Source organism: Pholis gunnellus (genome assembly GCF_910591455.1).
Source record: "Pholis gunnellus genome assembly, chromosome: 6".
NCBI lineage: Eukaryota > Metazoa > Chordata > Actinopteri > Perciformes > Pholidae > Pholis > Pholis gunnellus.
Window position 1 is genome coordinate 5,040,401 of NC_136532.1, and position 18,204 is coordinate 5,058,604.

General features: G+C 42.4%; 1 protein-coding gene across 12 annotated transcripts in view; it reads right to left on the bottom strand.

The window, feature by feature from the left end:
* LOC306697760 (transducin-like enhancer protein 4) overlaps window positions 1-16,299 on the bottom strand; it is a gene marked incomplete at both ends in the record, with an annotated part of 37,317 nt that extends 21,018 nt beyond the window's left edge. For 9 of the 12 annotated variants that reach the window (XM_079161795.1, XM_079161794.1, XM_079161803.1 and 6 more), the window contains 5 exons: window positions 225-287; window positions 12,830-12,874; window positions 13,000-13,063; window positions 15,711-15,808; window positions 16,255-16,299. In XM_079161795.1, the coding sequence (XP_079017921.1) occupies window positions 225-287; window positions 12,830-12,874; window positions 13,000-13,063; window positions 15,711-15,808; window positions 16,255-16,299 (315 nt within the window). Of the gene's footprint in view, window positions 1-224; window positions 288-12,829; window positions 12,875-12,999; window positions 13,064-15,710; window positions 15,809-16,254 lie in introns of those variants that run through there. The other 3 variants (XM_079161801.1, XM_079161800.1, XM_079161796.1) reach the window with 2 other exon arrangements.
* Window positions 16,300-18,204: the final 1,905 nt, after the last annotated feature.

Genomic DNA, 18,204 nt, shown 5'->3' on the forward strand with positions numbered 1-18,204 from the left:
TGGGAGACATTTAATAAATTCAGAGCATATCTGCCTATCCCGAGCAGCGGGGATTAGCCCAGGATAATCTGTGTGTGAGTGTGTGTGTCCATATCTGTCTGTTTGTCTTCCCAATCCACCACACACTTCTCCATCCTTCTATGGGTCCTATCTGTCTTCAGTTGTCTCTCTCTCTCTCTCCCACCACCGTCTTAACTCTTTTTTTTTTTTTTTTTTAGTCTTACCTCCTGAGAGAGGAAAGGGATGACTTGGGCACAGATCGCGTTCAGCCGCTTGACGATCTCCGCCTGCAAGACAGAGAGGTGGGCGCAGACAAAACAAACGTCTTTTAAAAATTCACAGAACGGGCCGAGGAGGCGGCGGCGTCCTCCTCAGACGACCTAAAAAAGAATATGCTCACATCAAGACGAGTGCAATGCGTGTTAAATTCAAGTAACGGCCCACGAGTGGAACATTAGTCATTTGATGCATTCTCAGTTGTTGAGCTCTGTCTGGTGGGTCCCCCCCCCCCCCCCCCCAGGGAAATCTTCACAGGAAGTAAGGCTTTGCAAACGTTTTATGGAGACGGAAATGCACTTGACATATTTGTTAGCCCTCAAGCATACACACAATGAGTTTTAATGTGAACATATCTTTTGAATGTTTGTTTGTTTGCGAGGAAACTCAACGGGGCCCCTTTTAAAAGTCGAGATTAAATTAAAAAATATTTTTCAAAACACTTTTAGATCACATCCCCGGTCATATTGTGAACCTATTTAACAATACATGCAATAAACTAAATGTAAATAAATCCATTTCATCATATTCAAGCATATCAATCCATCTTTTTTTCCAGCAAAACAAAGTATGACATGTGCATGTAAGCTAGTACGGCCCAGTTTCAACAAATAATATTATGACATCCATCCATCAATCGTCAATCAATCAATCAATCAATCCATCCATCAATCATCCATTCTGCAACTTTTAGTGGCAGGGGAAGTGCAGTTAATTCACACATCAATAAAAAACATTCTTATCTGTGTTGTTTTTGTCAAGAGTACTTCACACACACTGAGCGGGAATATTTGAGGCGAAAAAGCCATGCAGCATCATGTTGATGTAGATGATGTCAGCATCAACCAATCACGTTGTGCGGCACGGACACATTCGAGACGTACTCTGCATTGTACGAAAACATGGAGGATTGACAGTCTGATGCAAGGTGACAAAGACCAGATCCTCTCCTTCCAATCTTACCTTTCACAATAAAAGCCTTCGACAAAAATGATCTCTCCCCGTTGACTACTGTACCAATTTTCTTTTTCTAAAATAAGCTCCCACGGTGGTCCACCAGAAGGGGCGGGACTTCACCTCTCTATATTCCGGAATACTTGCATTACAGAAGCTAAAGGCGCTCTGACTAACATTTTACTGAGCACTTTTTGGGAGGTATTCTGATGAAAAAAGAGGAACTGATAGCATGAGCAGCAATGGCCATGAAAAGAGAAAAAACGCCAGAAACTAAAACTTCATCTGCAGAGGAATGCAAGATAAAAGACATCAAAGTGCCACCCACACTGCGTTTCTAAAGATGATCTCTGGAAAGTGCAGTCGGTGCCCAGGCGGCACGGTAATGAGCGCTTCTGCACTAATGTCACCAAAACAGAAGGAACAAACATCACAGGGAGAGAGAGCGTGCCCTCTGAAACTTTGTTATTGAGTGTTAAAAGTAAAGCAGACTGTCAACCGAGAGGTCTGACTAAAGAGAAATGATTTAAACTTGGGTGGTTACATGTCAACCAGGGAGTGAGTTGGTCACACTTTATGACCTGTATAACCTTTGCAGGTTGAAGGTACTGCTAAAACAATTAGAGACAGAAACTAATCAACTATTCATTCAACATTTCCTTTGACAATCGATTAATTTTGATTGATTATTAGTCAAACAAATATTATCTGGTTTTTCAGTCAGATGGAAGGATTTGCCGACATAATAAGTAATCCTTAAGACACTTGTGCTCCGACAAAAGATTTTAAAGACTACAACATTAATTAATATGATTGCATTAATAATCAATTACAAGCAGAAGTGATTTTGTTAACTTATTAAAAAAAAAAAAAGCACAGAGTGTTTTCTATGCTTTCCTCTTCCTTGTCAAAACTAGGCGCCAACCTCTGTTTCTGCCGAGTGAAGCCAATGCAGAAGTGTCTTAAACGTGCATTCTCTCTACTGACCAGCAGGGGGCGACTCCTCTGGTTGCAAAAAGAAGTCAGATTGTATAGAAGTCTATGAGAAAATGACTCTACTTCTCACATGATTTATTCCCTCAGTAAACATTGTAAACATGAGTTTATGGTCTCAATCTCTAGTTTCAAGTTTTCTTCAATACAGCATGATGTTCATTTAGTAAACTATGGTCCATTTAGAGTCAAATGGACCATAAAGCAGGGTAAGCATTAGGGCGGGCTTACTGTGATTGACAGGTCGTTGCTGCTACCAGCCGTATAAGACTTCTCTACGTCACTCCGCCACATTCCAAATATGGTAACTTTCGTTCATTGGTTGCAAAAAACCACAACATGGCGACGGCCGTATTCCAAGATGGCGATGGCAAAATTGCCGAACTCGAGGCTTCAAAACAACAGTCCACAAACCAATGGGTGATGTCATGATGACTACGTCCACTTCTTATATACAGTCTATGGTCAAAACCTGGCACCTACATTACTCACAGTGCAACCTGATCACTGACAGCAGTGTGTTATGCTAGTAGCGGCTAATGTAGCCCCGCACTGCTAGTCTCAAGCAGAGATCAGCAGCGACCTTGTCATCTTGTCATCAAGTCTTTAAACCCAACCGACACTGACTCAAGTGACATCACTTGAGGACATTTATCAGACTTTCAATAATATCTATTTTTATTTAGCAAATGGAGCACAAAAAAACACTAATGACACAATTCGTGCCTTTTTAAAACTATTTGAGAGACATTTTGTTGTCAAGATTTGGTGCTAATATCTTGACAGTTTCACCTCTACTGTATATCTTACTTTCCACTATCATGATACTATTTTTTCAAACTCAAATATCAGTATCAGTCTCAGAAATCGGGGCTATGCTACTTATCCTTCAGTATCTCTGGGAAGATTTTCTACAGCAGCACCTCAATCAACATCTGCCTTATGGGTGATTTGTAAATAAAAACCCAGGACTTTGTCCCCTTGAGAATTTGGAGGATTTTGGAGGCGAGTCCACTTGAGCAGAGAGCTCAAGGTAAATGTCACATTTTTTGTAATTTTAATCATTAAGAGATAACTGCTGAAAAAGCCATCACGGGCTGAGATAATTCCTCCAAGTCCAACGTGATTGCAGAAGAAGCTCCATGTCAAGGGCTAGTTTCATGTATATAACCTTGACAGAGGTGAACTTTGCTCAGGTATCAGTAGAAACATAAGCCCCCCCCCCGGAGGCCACGAGAGCAAACCTGCAGACACCCACACCGATACAAACCCAGCACAGTCTGTACGAGCAAGGCTGCGGCAGGATGGCACACATAAACACAGCCGTTCACACGCACGCAGTTACACACCTCCACAGCCTTCTCTGTATTCATCAGATGGTTTCACGGAACCCGAGGGTTGGCTTTGAAAGATTATACAGCACTCTCTCTCCACATCAGGTATGATTTTTTTTTTACAGGAAATTGCCTGATCCACTGTCCCAAAGGGAGTGATAGTAGTGCAACTCAAATCCAAACACAAACACAGACTTGCACAAAACCACACACTAAATGGCACACGGGGATACACTCTTTGTTTTGTAAGACTAAATATGTACAACTATATAAAAGATCCTTCCTTGAGATAAGGCAACCTGTAAGCACAATGGTCGGAGAACTCTCCTGCGCTACCAATTTTACAAATAATTTGACTTAAGCAAAAAAAAATAGGATGCAAACAGCGCTGCAACTACCGCTAGCAACAGGATGGCAGTCCGAACAAACAAATCCAAGACAGGTGAGCTGGTCAGGAACAAACAACAAAGAAGCCGCAGGAACAGATCAGGTTTAGAGGGCTGGAAAACCCAGAAGCATCATTGACAATCTTACAGGGAATGAGTGGAAATTGGCAAGTTATATACTGCAGAGCTGATGAGGCAAAGTGGAGACAGGGGAGGAGGTGGGCAGGAAGGGGGTTATTATTGTGGGGTAAGAGGGAGTGGCTGGAAGTGGAGGTCAGGTGACTGGGACAGGAAACGGGTAGAGAAATGGTAATGAAAGGGCCAGAGGAAATGGGAATGAAGCTTAAAGGAAGCAGAGGCAGAATAGGAAAGAGGAAACATCTGAGGTAGTCACTGCGACACCATAACAAGAGATACTAGAAAGGTGTACTCAGTAAAGTGCAGATCTCCACCAGGAGTGTCTGCAACGACCACTGTTGTATTGTGGGCAAAATTGTCTGATTGAATGAATACAACCCAAAATTGTCTAACACCCCATCTAGACACACTCCATTCAAAAAACAAAAAAACAAGCAGGAACGTATGCAGGCGTTGTATAAGACATATTAAATTAACCAAGCCGTCTGCCTCAGCGGCTGAGTGGCGGCGATGTACTCAGCAGTGTGCATACTGGTCGTTCCGTCAACTATTAGCAGTTAGCCAAACACACTGCCGAAAACACAAAATACATTTTGAACCCATCTGCAAGAACATGAAGCAGCAGATGTGGGCCGTTTCTACTGGAACTGCATTGAGTGGATTGTCGAGAGGAAATCTCCAAGCCTTGACAGGATCACACTCAGTATTTCTGCACCTTGGGGACCTCATTTGGCCGGCATTCCATTAAGCTCCATCAATGTTCTGTCGATCGACTAATCGATCAATCATTTGTGGGAGTACACTGGAGATCTACAAGACACCAGCTTTCAGATAGAACATTTCAAAGTGCCTAAAGTTAAGAGGTCCTGTCTTTACAATAAACGCAAAACAAATATTACTTTTACAAAGCACTTCCTGCTGCAGTTTATTCATTTATTCTTAGAATAATACTTTGGATGTGTTACGGATCAGCAGAAAATTGACTTTTACATGTTTGATTTTTTTTGTCTTTGCAGAGACAAAAGATCTGTGCTCTGCCAGGAAAAAAAGAAGCAGCTTCACTCAGGTGAAGGTTTTGCCAGTTAATAGTAGATTAGTGCGAAAACACCTCCATGTTGTCTCTCAGCCACACAGCAGACGAACAATAAAACCAAACATAAGAGCAGAAGCATGACTTCAAGCAGAGCTTCATTCCCTCTGCAGACACACGCAGACATTCCCACAGATTTGAGGGGTAACGCACTAGAGAGGTTCCACCGAGCGAGTGCATTGATTCACTCAATGTTCAAGCTTCATGATTCGACTATTCGTCACAAATTACATCCAAGTGCTCTAATTTTTTCTGACGAAGTGTTTTTATTATTGAGCTTTTTTGAGGCATCCGAGACCAACATTTTTTTTAGATCTTCACAATGTATTTTGGAAGACACAGGATGCCTGAGCACCATCTATCAGTGGGGGGTTCGGAAGCCATTTAGCGTCAAAGCCGATGGTCGGGCTGCAGCTCAATTTACCTGAGATTAACACAGTGCTGCAGCCACACGCAAACCTAAAACACTGATATTTTCTTTTTATATTTAACGTTTATCCAGGGAAGACTTGCTGTGCACACATGCCCTTTTTCAGCTTGGTTCGGGTTTCATACACACTGGGGAGCTGCCCGGTACATATCAGCCTCTGCCAAACCCCACTGTAGTTGTTGGTTGGGGTGTAAGTGCATTGCTCAAGGGTACCTTAGTTAGGTGTGTTGAGAGCAAAGGAGGCCATGCTCAGTATTTGCACCTTAAAAAGTGAATGAATGAGAGAAGTGTTTCCACCGGTCTAGCATAAGGAAATAGATGTTCAAGGACACAGTGAATAGATGGCAGACTGCTCGAGGTGAGGATCAGGCTGTATGAGATATTGCCACATCTACTTGGACATAAGATCGCTGCTAGACAACGCCACGATTAAAGCTCCCAAAGTACATGATATAAGTAATACTATTGATTCTGAAGTATTTAGAGGTTGTCATTTTTTCTGTTAATGCGTGTTAAACAAGCATTGACTTTTCTAATTAAATTTGCATTTAAACTTTAGCGCCCCAACTATGATATAACTTTTATAAAAAGTCAACTTTACGCTCACTGAGATGGTGTAAACAACGTGTTTCATCGTACAGAAATGAACCGTCTGAAACACAACTGCATGGTTTTCTTAAGGAGTGACTTCATTCACAGGTCTGAGCTGAAGTCCACCTGCTGCATCGTTTAGAAAAAGGCCAAAACATGACAGCTACGTTAGCTTGGAAACCAGAGCTATGGGGTCGCTGAATGTGATGGATTTACTGTTTATCAGACAAGAATTACACCTTGCGGTCCCTCCGCCCCACTACCCCCAGACTGCTTTGCTGATTAGAGTGCGTGAACATATTTGTATTTCATGACGTAGATTAATCCTGTCGGTTCTATCTCAGAACTGGCTTTGCAAAGTAAGGGCTGATTTAAAACAGTAAATTAAGTTATGGGGCCATTTTCAACAATGAAATGTTACTATAAACAGAAGCACAGTCATATCATTTAGAGGGGGAAAAGTGTGTGCAGTTACTTTTTAATGGTTTAAATGTACAAATATATGCAATTTAGTGCTGAAAGGATTGGTCCTTCAACAAAAAATTCCTAGTTTATGTCATTTTTAAGTAAAAATCACAGGTTTCAGTTTTTCAAAAGCATGGTATTTGCTGATTTTCCTTGTCCTCTGTGATAATAAATGAATTATTTTGGGGGTTTGACATGTTTTTTGTGAGCCAAACATAAATAGAGGACGTACTAAACAGATTATTCCATTACTCAAATGTACTTTTTAGCAAATCGGCTAAAACATGCAAAACCGCTAATACAGTACTTGAATACTACTAATATTTGAGTTTTGAAAGAACGTCACAGGGGTGTAAAAATAAAGATTCTAAAGCTTTAAAGTAAAGATGCTGATTTCCACTAACAACTACAACCTACAACCTGAACCACCGATCGATTCGTTTTGAAGAGGTGAACCTGAGATGTTGGCACAGAACAGGAAACAAAAGCGCTGGAGCAGAAAAAGGAAATGGAGATGCTTTTTTTTTTTTTCTCCCGCGAGGCAACACAACCAATTTCAGGTGACATTTTACATCAATGCCAGACTATCGTGACTGTCGGCCAGAGTGCAGGTGGATGTCAGCCTGTTTGGCCAAACACGTCTGTTCATACAGAGACCGAAGCCAAAATGCAGGGCTCCTCTTTTCTTTTTTTCACAAAAAGTGTCCTGTGGTTTGTGTAAAGCTAGACATTTTTTTTTTTTGGGGGGTGTTGTGCTGCAGCTAGCAGGCCTCGACTTCGACCCGGACCTGTCACACGCCTCGACAGTCGATAAATAACGAGAAACGACTTGCCAGAAAGTCCTCTAAGGTGAGGACTCAAACTCGGGTCGATCCAGGAAGCTTATTGCCAGATTAGAGGACTCTGCGGTCACATAAAGCCCGGGAACCTCAGAGGCGAGATCATTTGCGCTGAATTTATCTTTGACCCTCTCTGTGTGAGTCGCCCGGAGAAACGCTCCTCCTAAAAAAGGGGGGGGGGGGGGGGGGGGGGGGGTCAGTGAGCAGCTGTGCAACATCAAACTTATTATATGGTTTGGCCCCTTGTGATCGGATCAACAACGTGCACTAACCGCCTGACTTTTATGGACAGTAAAAAAGGGCTGTATTTGCCACTGAATATGCTTTCATTATTTACTTGAGAGCACCTACTTGCTATCTTGGAGCTAGCGCAGCACAAAAAAAAAAACACCTCAGCAATAAGCACTTATCTCCAAAGATGTGGCCCAAAAGAATGCAAATACTCTTAACAACAAAGAAATTAGATCAGGCAGGAGCCCCAGAGTCAGAATGGGTCAGATGGAAGATCAAATGTCCATCTCCCCTGTGGAGCTTTGGAAGCACCACATCAGCACCACTTTTCACCACCAGCTAATACACCTAATGGACCCCGCCATATAAAGGCTGTATTCCCTTGTGACTGTATGTGTGTGCGTGTGTGTGTGTGTGTGTGTGTGTGTGTGTGTGTGTGTGTGTGTGTGTGTGTGTGTGTGTGAGACACAGTTAAATAGGTAGTGAGGGACAGGGAGGAGAAAACAAAGGACGGCTTACAGACTACAGACTGCAGAGTTAGTGCTTATTGTAAATTATACAGTATTTCTTTGCTATACCTTATCAAAGTTGTCACGGGCTTGCTTCACCAAATGTAAATGCTACCTGCTAGCAGCAATTTGCAACATAAAAGATCATTTCTTGTTGATTTTTGTCTCATTTCACCAATCGGATTAAAGGCCATACTCTCGACCCATGAGCACCTATGTCTTTATGCTAAGCATGCTAAGCTAACCTAACCGGCTGCTGGTCGTAGCTTCATATTTACCAAACAGATGCGGGAAGTGGTTTTGGTCTTCTTATCTAACGCTCAACAAGGAAGAGGAGTGAATTTCCCGAAACGTTGAACTACGTTCCATCGATCATCTCGGGACTGCTTGGATTAATCTTGTGACCCCCCCAGTGGGGAGACAAACGGTCATAATTTTACGTGTTGTTACACACAGAAGTTAAACCTGAATCTGAAAATTATCAATATTATTTGTAAACCATCAGAAAATATGAAGAAATAATTGCCTGTCTGCGTTTTAAAATCGTATTTTCTGTAATTCAAAAAGGTTCAGATACGCTTTATTCTTCTAAATGCATTTTCTGAGACATTACGTGACCGAAATCCTCGAAATGAAAAAAAGAAATCTCCCTATCGGCTGCAGTTTAACGAGTTGTCAGCCCTCGTTGAAAACGCTGCCAGTCTTCAGCATCAAAACGTCTCATTACTTCCTTCTCTCCTCCCTTCCTCCTCCTCCTCCTCCCTCCCCGTCCTCTCGCTTGCTTCATTTCTCTTTCGGCCCCGCTAATTTGCAATTGATTAGCTGTCCTCTTGCAGCTCTCTCCCCCCCCCCCCCCCCCCAACACAGCCCCGTCCTCTCCTCCGTCTAGGAGTCAATTCGTCTTTAACGAGGGGCAGCGGGGCCCTCCTGTGTAAATAAAACAGGAAAGAACTTTAAAAAAAAAAATCAATGTGGCCTATTACCCTCAGAAAATGCTAAGCAAGCAATATTAGCGATCCGCTTGGCGGCGGGGGTCGACTGCCTTAATGGGTTAGAAGCTACCACCCCCCCTTCAATCTCAGCGTCCACTCAACGAGCCACGAGTGTCGTATCTGCATAGCGTGTATGTGAGACACACATTATTACTGGTGTATGAGTAAACACACACACACACACACACACACACACACACACACACACACACACACACACACACACACACACACACACACACACACACACACACACACACACACACACACACACTCTGCTGGCAGAAATTAGGGATTCACTCTCCAAAACTGCTTCCTGACAGAAATCATTGGGCACCACACGGAGCCACAGACCACATTTCACCTCTTTTATATTTGTTCTCCCCTTTCCCCCGATAAACACACACACACACACACACACACACACACACACACACACACACACACACACACACACACACCAGGATTTATAGTAGACACCGCCCATATATCATCACACAATTCTGATTAGTGTGCCAGTAAAAGGCTGCATGCGTGTGCAACATTCACACAAACCACGACAGAAGCTCACACAAAGACCAAAAAACACACACACACACACACACACACACACACAAGAAAAAGGTTTCCAATATATGACCCCACACGACAAGCACAATACACAAACGGCACACACACACACACACACAAGTAAATAAACAATCCCAGTGTGCGTGCACACAAGCGCACGCACATACTACAGTAAGCAAACATGTACGATATAATGTACATACAGGCTGTTATACAGATTCCCCGCAACACAGTAAACACACAGTATAGATACACAGAAGCACAAAAACAAAGGCCGAGCATTTATCACTTTCTCCCCCACACACACACACACACACACACACACACCATTTCTCTGGAAATGAGCGTGTAGCTGGTTTAGCCAGCCATTTAGCCTGGCAGCTCATGTGCAGTTACCACAGACATTTATGCTAATGACCCTCTGCGTTTAAAAAAAACTAAAAAACAAAGCAAGCGGTATTGTAAAGGCTTGTTAAAGGCCAAACCCTCGTTCACTCCGCTCATTTTCCAGCCCATATTTCTCGTTCAATTAAGCAGACAAAATCATTATTCACATGTTGAATTACTATCACTGCTTCTTTTTTTTTTTTTGTTAACCCTGCGTGTGAATCACATTTCCATTATGAAATGCAACACCTTGATTGGATATTTTTCTGGGCGCGTTTTTTTTTCTCCGTACATTCAAGTCACAGCCGAGCATCCAGTTTTTCCAAAAATAATTACCCGGGCGATCTTTGAAAAAAAAAACACAAGGTTGTTTGATCAAACTGGCCGCTGTGCTGAAGGTATTTCCAGAATCTTCAAAGATTCTTCTAACCCTCTGGATGAAAGAAATGAAAAAGATTCTGTATGTTGCACCTTTTACCCCGTTACTCCAAGTCAGAAATGTCTCTTCTAGTCAAACACAAGTTGAATATGAATGCAGTATTGTGTATGAAAAGTAGAACATGTTGGAATGAAACATCAATTCATGATCAAAACTGATAATACAGTTTCATTTTGGTTCACGTTGTACGTATTGATGCAAAGAGTCATTTCTGGCCGTTGTCTGTGTTTGGAGTCGGGAACAGAGTAGTCTGCTGCAGGATGAGTCTATTTAAGGGTTCGACACTACAGCTCACGAGGGTAATAACATAACTGGTAGAAACTTCCCCAGCTCATTACTTACATTAAGACAATAACTTTTTGTTTCACAGCTTTTCTGAAAATGTATGTTTAAACATGCAAATGAGGCATTGTCATATTAAATATGCGCTTATTAACATACATTTCAAGAACAAAAAAAGTTAAAGCCAGGTTCAGAATTCCTGTTTCATTCTGTTGACATATTAGAGTCAAAAGGTTTTTACTGAGGGGATTTGAGATATCTCTTTTTATCACTTTACACACACTTAGCACAGAAAAATCTATTGCCGCCATGTTTTTAGAAATAAAATTCAGGCTATGAATGATGAACAAACCCCTCTGTAGAAACCTTCAGAATATAGAGAAGAATGAAAGTGGAAAGTTTGGGGGATGTAAGAGCTGCTGAAGTGGAGATTCCTGGATTAGAGTCTGAGAGAAAACTCATTTAGAGAAAACGTCCTTCAAAGAGACGTTTAGTTCAATTACAGACGTTTTGAAGACACTAAAGGTGAATAGGGTCAAAAGAAAACTATAGATATCAGCATGAAACTTCCCCAGTTGATTACTAACATTAAGACAATTATATTTTGTATTACAAGTTTTCTGAAATAAAATTGAAATATGTAAAAGAAGCATTATCTAATGCAGGGGTCTTCAACGTTTTTCAGGCCAAGGACCCTCAAACTGATAGCGAGATGGAGCAGGGACCCCCGATTATATATATTGTATAAAGTTGTGTTTTATATTAAACTGGGCCTAGTGCCATGTATAAACATAGCTCTTTATTGTGCATTCAATACTAAGCTATTCAAATAATACACAGGTTCATATATCCATGTTGTTATTTTAAACATGTGAAGGTACAGTGAGTAGGGGGGCCGTGCTACTGACATTTAGAAACATACCTTCAGCTGATACCAATGCCAATATCAACATTGTCTGTCAATTGCATGATAATCATTCATACAAGCTATTCAAATGGACGTTTTTATTTTAAACATAAATGTGGAAACGAAAATGAGTGATGGCCTATTAGTGCCACTGCCATGCATAAACACACCTGTTATCTTGAATACAATACTGAACTATTAAAATAATGGACAGATTCATGTTTGGGAAAAAAATATGAAACATTGTCTAATCAACCAAAAATGTCACGACCCCCCTGTTGAAGACCTCTGATCTAATGGTACCTTTAGGTGAATTTAAGAGAAATCTACAGACGCAAATCAACAAAGAAGTAAACTAAACACTCAATGTGTATTTTGGATGTTTTCTTTCCACACACATGTTTTTTGTCTGTAACGTTTCGCCTTCGCATGCAGAAAAAAAGGGTATTTTTTCATCCAAATGTTTAGAGGTCTTTGAGGATTCCGGAAATGTCTTTCTAAAAAAGTGTTTCAAAAAAGATCTCCAGGTAGATCTTTTTAGGGAAACCAGATGCTCAGCTCTGTACAGGCCAAAACTGGGGTCAACACCAGAAAAACCACTGGAAGAAGAGATCATTATAAAGAGATGAAAGAAAATGTTAAAATGTATATATTATCTGCAGTTTGCATAAAGAGTGGGGCCTCAAAAGAAACGTGGCGGGACATTTTGAAACCTGAGATATTTCAGTTTATTTATTTATTTTATTCCAAACTGCCATCAAGTGACTGCAGATTGGCCTTTCTAGCGATGAACCCTGTAGCACCGGAGGTGATGAATAAATCATCTCCAACCTCACAGACCACTATAAATATTTTAGAAATCAGCAGCAACTACAGATTTAAAAATCAAAATTGAGAACTAAAGAACATCACGTTGATCTCATTTTTGTATGCATTCCTCTGACGCCCACTACAGTGTGGTTTGAATCGGTTTTACTTCTTTTCAATATTAAAGTTGAAAAGAAGACATTTCCTACCTGCTTGTGCATCTCGATGTTCAGTCCGTACGACATCTCGTAGTACTAAAAAAAAAAAAAATCAAACACAAAGATCAAAGCAGTTGCTCTTTTGGCACAGAGCTAGAAATACTGATGGGTTTACACACACACACACACACACGCACACAAACACAGTGGACGAGACTCACCATGACATAGTGTCTCTGCATCTCCGTTTTGTCACTGGCCAGTTTCTCACACTCCATTTTCAGACTGTGGGTTCAGAGGGAAAATGTTACTGAGGTAACAAATTCACAAAATAAGGCTTTGAAAAAAAAATAAGGAAACTGGAGATGAACAGCGAGCCGGAAATGTGACTACATCCTGTGGTTTTAAATTTACATTTCGAAACTTTTTGAGTGCCAGAAAAACAAAGAGCTGCTCGGGTCCCTGCAGACACAGACACTTACTCAGCAGGGTGCAGTGCAGTAATTAATGGATCAATAAACGACCGCACGGACCTCATCATATATTCTTTACAGTGTGAGTGGATGCCCAAACTGCACCATCGACAGAAAGGCAACCGTGTAATGAGGATGCATTTTACAACTGTGGTTAGGCAGAGGCTTAACTCTTTCCACTGTTGTCTGTTAATGGAAAAAAAAAAAGCCTCCGCATATCACGACAGCAAGCTTTTTACACGTAATTGTTACACACGTCATGTTTCCAGGTAAAGTCCGGATGCTAGTGTGCCGAATGCGGAACAAATAGAGAAACTTAACATGTGACTAAAATATTAATTATAGAAATGAGTGAAGATTTTTGGCACAGAGTGATTAAAACGTTGATTCGGTAATACGTTGAGATGAGCCTCTGTTTGAGCTTGATGATGATGCGTTTCATTGACCCAGAAGGTTGGGTATTTACACAGCTAACAGTCCAAGTTGGAGACACACTTTTATTTTCACACAATATGAATGTAAATAAGCTTCTCCAGATAGACGGGAGATTAGATAACTTTCACAAATGTTTTAAACTTAAGACTGTGTATTCAGTGTGAATTCAGTTTCTCTTATTTTTTTTACGAAATCAGTGTGTCTCGCTGCTGTTTGGATGATCACAGTCTTACGCATGCAGCAGACACTATCCTTGGTTCAGCTCATTCGGCCCCCGGGATTGGCCGGCAAACTGGACCACCGGTTCATCCCACCTGGTGATTGGGCAATAATTACGGGGGAGGCCAGAGGTGGGCGATTATTATGCATTGGTATCTCGCTTACGGTTCTGCCCCCCCAAGCAATGTATTTCACACTTCATCATGTCGGGTGAAAAAGCATTTCACACCACTTGGGTTTGCAGAGAGAGACGTGCATACCAAGGATGAAGGGGTTTACCTGTTAGTCACACCTACGGACAAAAGTAGCAGCATGTCGGCTCTCAGATCCCCCTCATGTCTGAGGGGGATCATTTCATGGGATCTCCAGACGGACTTCTACCCCATACTGACAATGTTTTGCTTCTCGGTCAAATACTCGTTCAAAAATCAGGAGCGGTCTTGTATTTCATGCCGTTGCATGGTGGACTTTTCCTGAAACCTTGTTGGTCTGACAGTGTGGCTTATACATGACCGGTGCGAGGGAGGTCAACATCACGGAAATGACCTTTTGTCCCACATCATCTGGAGGGTTCAGTTGACAAGAGGTGGGACCAAGTCATTGTTCTGTATGTCACAAATAAGTCTCAAGTCTTTGCACTCATGTCCCTGAGTCAAGTCCAAAGTCAAGATTGACAAGTCCCAAGTCAAGTCCCAAGTCAAGTCCCAAATCAAGTCCCAAATCAAGTCCCAAGTCGAGACTGACAAGGTCCGAGTAAAGTCCAAAGTCAAGATTGACAAGTCCCAAGTCAAGTCCCAAGTCAAGTCAAGTCCCAAATCAAGTCCCAAGTCGAGACTGACAAGGTCCGAGTAAAGTCCAAAGTCAAGACAGGAAAATCCCAAGTCAAAACGGACAAGTCCCAAGTCAAGACCAAAGTCAGGACAGGCAAAACCTGAGTCACGTCCCACATCAGGTCTCACAAGTCACAAGTCAAGAAAAGTAAATCCAGGTGCACAAGTCAAGACTTGAAAAGTCTCAATAGAAAACCAGAGGCAAGTCTACAGTCAAGACAAGTTTCAAGTCAAGACAGGCAAATCCCGAGCCAAGTCACGAGTCAAGAACCAAGTCAAGACTAACAAGTCGCAAGTCACGTCCCAAGTCAAGACTAACAAGTCGCAAGTCACGTCCCAAGTCAAGACTGACAAGTCCCAAGTCAAGACTTGAAAAGTCTCAATGCAAGTCCCAAGTCAAGACAGACAAATCCTGATCCAAGTCCCAAGTTAAGACTAACAAGCCTCAAGTCTGTCATTTTGAGTTTTGAGTCCTAAACAAGTCATAATGTTCTCTTCACCAAATATAATAAATATAATGGAATGAGTAGCGTTAGTTTATCCTGGAAATGAATTGATTCGTGACATGACATTGGGGCTTTGGGGGGAAGGTATCAAGTAATTTCAAGTCCAAGTGAAGTCACGACTCATTGGTGTCAAAGTCCGAGTCGGGTTGCAAGTCTTGTTTGATTTCGTCGAGTCTAAAGTCATCAAATTTGCGACTCAAGCATGACTTAAATCCAAGTCATGTGACTCGAGTCCACACCTCTCACAGTTATTGATATGGACTAGGGCTCCAACTAACCATCCTTTTCATTATCATTTAATCTACTGATTATTTTCTCTAATTAGGTTGCAGAAAAACACACAGATCCGATTTGTAGTCACTCATCAGCCCCAATGCAAAGCTGGAACGCTGCTTTCATATTTTTCTCACAGTTTTGCCAATGAGCAGGTGTTTCCATGTTAGCGTCATGCTCCATCCAAACCTCTCACCTGTGATACTGGGCTTGCAGGAAGTGGAACTCCTCCTTGATCCGGTCGCAGGACTCGGTGACAGTGAACTTTAGCGGCTGTCCCGGCTGGTGGGGGACCTCAACCAAAAGGCGAAGGGCATGTGTGGGAAAGGGGGGGGAGAGAGAGAGGAAGAACTGAGCCACCAAAGTTCAGTGTCACAACACGCAGACAGACAGGCAAGACTGTAGATGACAATAGGCCTCTGTGATATGGATGGCCTTTCGGTTTCACTCAGTCTCTTTACACGTTAGGCCACGCACGCACACACACACACACACACACACACACACACACACACACACACACACACACACACACACACACACACACACACACACACACACACACACACACACACACACACACAGCTGGAGCAGTTTGACAATGAGCGCAATTGTCCCTGCGAGCGCGCAGTGGCACGGAAACTTGGATCTAAACTGATTACGCGCCAGGCGCGTGGCTGTTAATCCGCGCTGTTTTTGACACACTGCCTCGGCCGATGCCGTTCTCTCTCTCTACTTACCGGATGCCGTGACGGGGGGTACATCTTGCTCAGGTCTCGAATCATTTAAAAGTGGAGCGCAAAGTGGATCCACATAAACACGGGAAACAAAACGTGCGGGCACGGATATCTCTCTCCCCGTGCGTAAAAAAAAACAGGGGTCAGTCAGTGGTCGGTTTGCGGGCTAGATGTGCGGGTTCCGTGAAGAGTGGAAACATCCTCGGACCTCCGGCCGGCCGTCGTTCTGTTCAGACAGTATTGCAAAAGTCGATTCGGTGTGACATTCAAAGCAGGAGTTGTCTCAGTCCTCTCCAAAATCTCCAGCGCGTGAGTCTATGCGCACAATGCTGAGCATTCTCCCTCTGAACTAACAACGAAATCCTCTATTTTCTCTGATTTAACACTGCAAAGCAGCGACTTTTGACACGTCGTGACCTTGCTCGTCCGCGACTCGGCTTCTTCCACGGCGCCCCGTTGTCACGCGGCGCATCGGTTAATTTCCCTACAGAAGCTCCGTTAATGTTTCACATCCTCGTGACGGCACCGGCGGGGAGACCACCTCGTCGACTGGAGCAGCCCTGCTCGCTGGCGGAGCCAAATTTAGAAGCAACCGGTCGTGCGAGCGCCTAATACACGTTCACAACAATTACGAGAGCCCGTGGCGACGTCGGGACGTGTAGTTTAATTCATATTAGTTGATAATGAGCACTACAGATGTGCGTCCGCTGCGAAGAACTACAACTTCCCGAAGACCCCCTCATCCTCTTCCCCCCCAAAGCCAATGGCGTGCGGTCTGAGGGAGGAGCGGCCATTACAGACGACCAATGGCGACGGATGACTGCGCGCGCTGCGCTCCATCCTCGTGCCAATCATCGATGTGTCGTCCAATCACCTCCGACGGGATGCAATTCATGCAGACTCCCCACGTGGGGGCTCGGTCTGGATGTCACGGGGATTAATGTGGAAACTATCTGTTGATTTATGTTTTTTTTTACAGAGGCTTGCAGGTAGAAGCCAATGTATGGCCCCGAGGTGTTTCCGTTTTTTTTGTTTTTTTTATTGAATCACCAATTAAAACAGTCTGCTGTTATGTCCACAGATTGTACTCCTCTGCCTGCTTGTAGAGGATGTAAAACATAAAGGGTTAGACAAAATATTGTAAACACTTTAATTAACTTCAGTTTCAATTAGTATGACTGCAACAAAGGTGAGTTATATCAGGGTTTCTCAACCCGTGCACAAGTTCTTCTAGATGCCTCTGCAGTTTGGCAGTGGTGGAGGAGGTCCGCAGATGTATTACTTAAGAGGGTCAATTCACCCCAAAAGTCAAAAACACTGAAGTGCTGTTCGTCAGTCTAGATTGTTTCGGTGCGAGTTGCCTTAATGGGACTATATGGCACTGGACTTGTGGTACTCAAAGCATAAAAAAAAAGTACATTCGAAAAACTCAACAGCATTGTTTTTTTTTTCAGAAATCATGACCGGGTTACTAAAGATAATCCACGTTGTTGTAAACTGTTTCGTGTCAGAACTATTTTCTTTTGAACCATGGTTTCTAGATTTTGGGGTGTACTGTCCCTTTAAGTAAAAAGATGCAATACCACAGTGTAGACAGACACACACACACACACACACACAGTCCTGCATTCAAATTTTACTCCATTAAAGGTACAAAAGCATTAGCATCCAAATTTACTTAGAGTAACAGAAGTACTCATGATGCAGAATGGCCCATTTCAGAATGATATATATATATATATATATATATATATATATACATATACATATATTCATAATCAGATTATAATAATTGCTGCATTAATGTGTACGTTACTTCAATGTTGCAGCTGGTGAAGGTGGAGCTGATTTGATTTACTCGATACACGGGTGACTGTGGAATTCCCATCTGTCTAATCCTAACCGGCCATGATATACCAGCATGTATTTATTTATTGTATTTTGTATTAATAA